At 39.5% G+C, this 3,567-nt stretch overlaps 1 protein-coding gene across 1 annotated transcript in view; it reads right to left on the reverse strand.

Moving 5' to 3' along the window:
- Positions 1–329: 329 nt before the first annotated feature.
- Positions 330–3,567, reverse strand: part of LOC106877932 (MIT domain-containing protein 1) — an 11,014-nt gene continuing 7,776 nt past the window's right edge. Inside the window, exons 5-6 of the mRNA XM_014927008.2 lie at positions 3,118–3,236; positions 330–1,129 (exon numbers count right to left, since the gene is read on the reverse strand). Coding sequence (XP_014782494.1) covers positions 970–1,129; positions 3,118–3,236 — 279 coding nt within the window. The 3' untranslated portion in view covers positions 330–969. The remainder of the gene's footprint in view (positions 1,130–3,117; positions 3,237–3,567) is intronic.

Consider the following 3,567-nt stretch of genomic DNA (forward strand, 5'->3'; position numbering starts at 1 on the left):
GATGAAGTAGGCTAGCCCAATACATAGATATAGAGGGAGAAGTCTAGGCGTGCGATATAACAGTTACAATATATGGATTCAAGTAATAATCCTGGTGTGGCACTCGTAAAAAAAGGTCCTTAATGTATCGTTCTGCAAAACATGTCGAATATATAGTAATATACACCAGGCGCCAAATCAGATTGGACCCTGGTGTAGCCATCTGGTTCACCAGTCCTCAGTCAAATCGTCCAACCCATGCTAACATGGAAAGCGGACGTTAAACGATGATGATGATGATGATACAAGAGAAAGTGATAAGGAGTGTATATAGTTATAAATGACAGACAAATATTTCGATGAATCTTTATTTAACAATAAAAAACCCAAATACTATGACAAGTATGTTTCATAATTCCAAAAACATGTAAATAAGTTATATTATCATATTTGATAAGAAATAAACTACTTACATGTCAGCACTCATACAAAATGTGAAAACATTCTTTCAAAATAATGCAGAATTTAAGCTATGTCATCAGGTGAAATGTGTGTGTATGTGTACGCTTCTTCTGACATCATGTGACGATTGTAAATATGCCTCCATTGTTAGTGCTGATCATCTTTAGAAAAACATGTATGGCTATAGAAAAATATTACTTTGCTTGACAACAAGTGAAGGTTGGTGACAGAAAGGGCATCTGGCTGAAGAAATTCCATCTGACCCATGCAAGCATGGAAAAGTGGATGTTAAGAGTTGACGATGATGAGATTAGTTAATCAATTCAAAAGATTGAAAAATATAGATTTTTCTTTTGTTCAAAATTATTTGGTCTTTGGAAAAAGTCTGTCTTCTCCTTAAAAGGAATGCATCAACTCCAACCCTAACCAGTAGCAGTTTCCATAGTAACGGGCCAAAGATTAATTGATAGACCCGATAAGAATGCTAGCTGGTTTTTTAAGAAGAAATAGCTGTTTGGTTTATAAATTTCAACCGTCAGCTCCCTTCACATGCTTGGCATGGAAAATATTAATAGTTGTCTCATGACAAGGGCGGAGATCATAGTCATAGAAACCAAGGCTGAATTTAGGAACATTTTTGAAGTAGTCGAGGCCACGCCCAATCTTAACAATCCAGCCATTATTGAACCTGTGTGGAATGAAAGAAAAAGAAAAAAAATCTTTAAGAACATTATGATTATTGGGAAAAATGCCTTGTGGTATTTCTTCTGACTCTTTACACTTTGAGTTCAAATCCTACCAACGTCAACTTTTTGTTCTTTCTAGGTCAATAAAATAAAGTACCAGACGTGTGTGTGTGTCTTTGTGCCTGTGTTTGTCCCCCTACTACTTGAGACCCAGTGTTGGTTTGTTTACATCTCTATAAAAGCAGTTTGGCAAGAGAGACTGATTGAATAAATACCAGACTAAAACCTCTCAACGAGGTGTTCCAGCATGGCCACAATTCAATGACTGAAACCAGTAAATGATATAAGATACCCCAAAAGCCATACAATACCCACAACCTTGCAGGGACCCATCGTTCTAACAACAACCTTGGGGACCTTTTCGAATTCTGTCTAACATTCATAGATATACATAATTTACATTTGAGGGATATTTGTCCTCATCTTGTTTGTTGTTAACACAACCATTTGGCTGATAGCCTTCATGAAATATCCGTAAAATGTAAATAATGTACATAATTCCTCATCTCTTAAACATAGAACTGTACTCATGGATACATTTACAAAATCAGAAAAAAATAACACAACACCCATGACTTTTGGAAACATTTTTTCACGCTCACTTGTTAGCTGTCAGGACACTACAACCTTCAAAATTTCCATCATCATCATCATTTAATGTCTGCTTTCCATGCTGGCATGGGTTGGACGGTTTGACTAAAAACTGGTCAACCGGGGAGCTGCAACAGGTTCTGATCTGATTTGGCAAGGTTTCTATGGCTGGATGCCCTTCTTGATGCCAACCACTCTACAAAGTGCACTGGGTGTCTTTAACATGCTATCGGCACAAGTGTCATTGCCCTGACAATAGCATTGGCCACGTCTACAGTCTCACTTGGCTCGACAGGTCTACACAACCACAGTATGTCACCAAAGGTCTTGGTTACTTGTCACTGCCTCCATGAGGCCCAACGCTCGCACAAGGCTTCTTACGTGCCACTGGCATGGGTGCCGGTCAGACAGCACTGGCATCGGCCATGACTGTGATTTCACTCGGCTCGACAGGTTTTCATTGGACTGTCCATGGGCATATGGCATAGTGGTTAAGAGCATGGGCTGCTAACCCCAAGTTTCCAAGTTCAATTCTAAGCAGTGACCTGAATAATAATAATGATAATAATAACATCGAAAAATACCTTAGGAATGAGAACCCAGGTTCAAAATTTCCCCAAGACACCTGATGAAGGCTGGAGGCTATATCAGCCGAAACGTTAGGTTTTCACAAGCACTGCATATTGCCCAACAATTGAAGGGTGCTTTTAACAGGCCAGTTACACATCACTGGCATTGGCCACGACTATGATTTCACTCCGCTTGATGGGTCTTCTCAAGCACGGAATTCACCACCACTACACCTGATGTGCCCACCCTTTATTTAATGACTCCTTCACCGCCTGTACATTATTCTGTTTATTCTATGAACTGTCCGTTCACTTTTGGGGATGTTTTTCAATGAGTTGTAGTGCACTTGAGCACTGTATACAATAAGTTCCTTATATTTAAGTTCCAGATCAGACTAAAACAAGAATTTCTTGCATGGAGCAGGATTAGCTAACTGTGTGTTATTTCTTTACTACCCACAAGGGGCTACACACAGAGGGGACAAACAAGGACGGACAAACGGATTAAGTCGATTATATCGACCCCAGTGCGTAGCTGGTACTTATTTAATCGACCCTGAAAGGATGAAAGGCAAAGTCAACCTTGGCGAAATTTGAACTCAGAACATAGCGGCAGACGAAATACCGCTAAGCATTTCGCCTGGCGTGCTAACGTTTCTGCCAGCTCGCCACCCTTAGCTAACCGTGTATATGTGTGTGTGTGTAGGGTCAACTTGAGAAAGGCTCATCACAAAACAGTAGCAACAACTGATTTAAAAGGTGTCACTCACCTGATTTCTCGGTCATGTAAGGTTTTACTGTAGCTGACCACTAATTCAATGTTGTTCTGTAGGAGGTTGTTACTAATTGCAGAGAAGGCTTGTTTCTGTTGTGATTGCTTGTTTTCGTCCTGCAAAGTGAGAAATAATTTGGTTGATGACAGTAAACTGATTAAGATGAGAGGGAGAGAGGTAGAGAGAGAGAGAGAATAAAAGTATGAGTGTAAAAAGGGGAGTAAGATAGGTGAAGTGTGTGCAAGTTGGAGAAAAGAAGGTAGCAATAATGAAAGTGTTGCCAAAAAAACAAAAAAAAAAAAGGGAAAAAGTAAAAGAAATAGCCTTGCTTGATATATATGAAGGTGTAGGTAGAAATTCCATACAGAGCACCCAGTGTAAGCTATGGACCTGACATGCAATGGAATCATAGGGAGACTAATACAGTAAGATGATATTCATCATCAT

This window comes from Octopus bimaculoides, chromosome 4, assembly GCF_001194135.2.
Source record: "Octopus bimaculoides isolate UCB-OBI-ISO-001 chromosome 4, ASM119413v2, whole genome shotgun sequence".
In the NCBI taxonomy this organism is placed as follows: domain Eukaryota; kingdom Metazoa; phylum Mollusca; class Cephalopoda; order Octopoda; family Octopodidae; genus Octopus; species Octopus bimaculoides.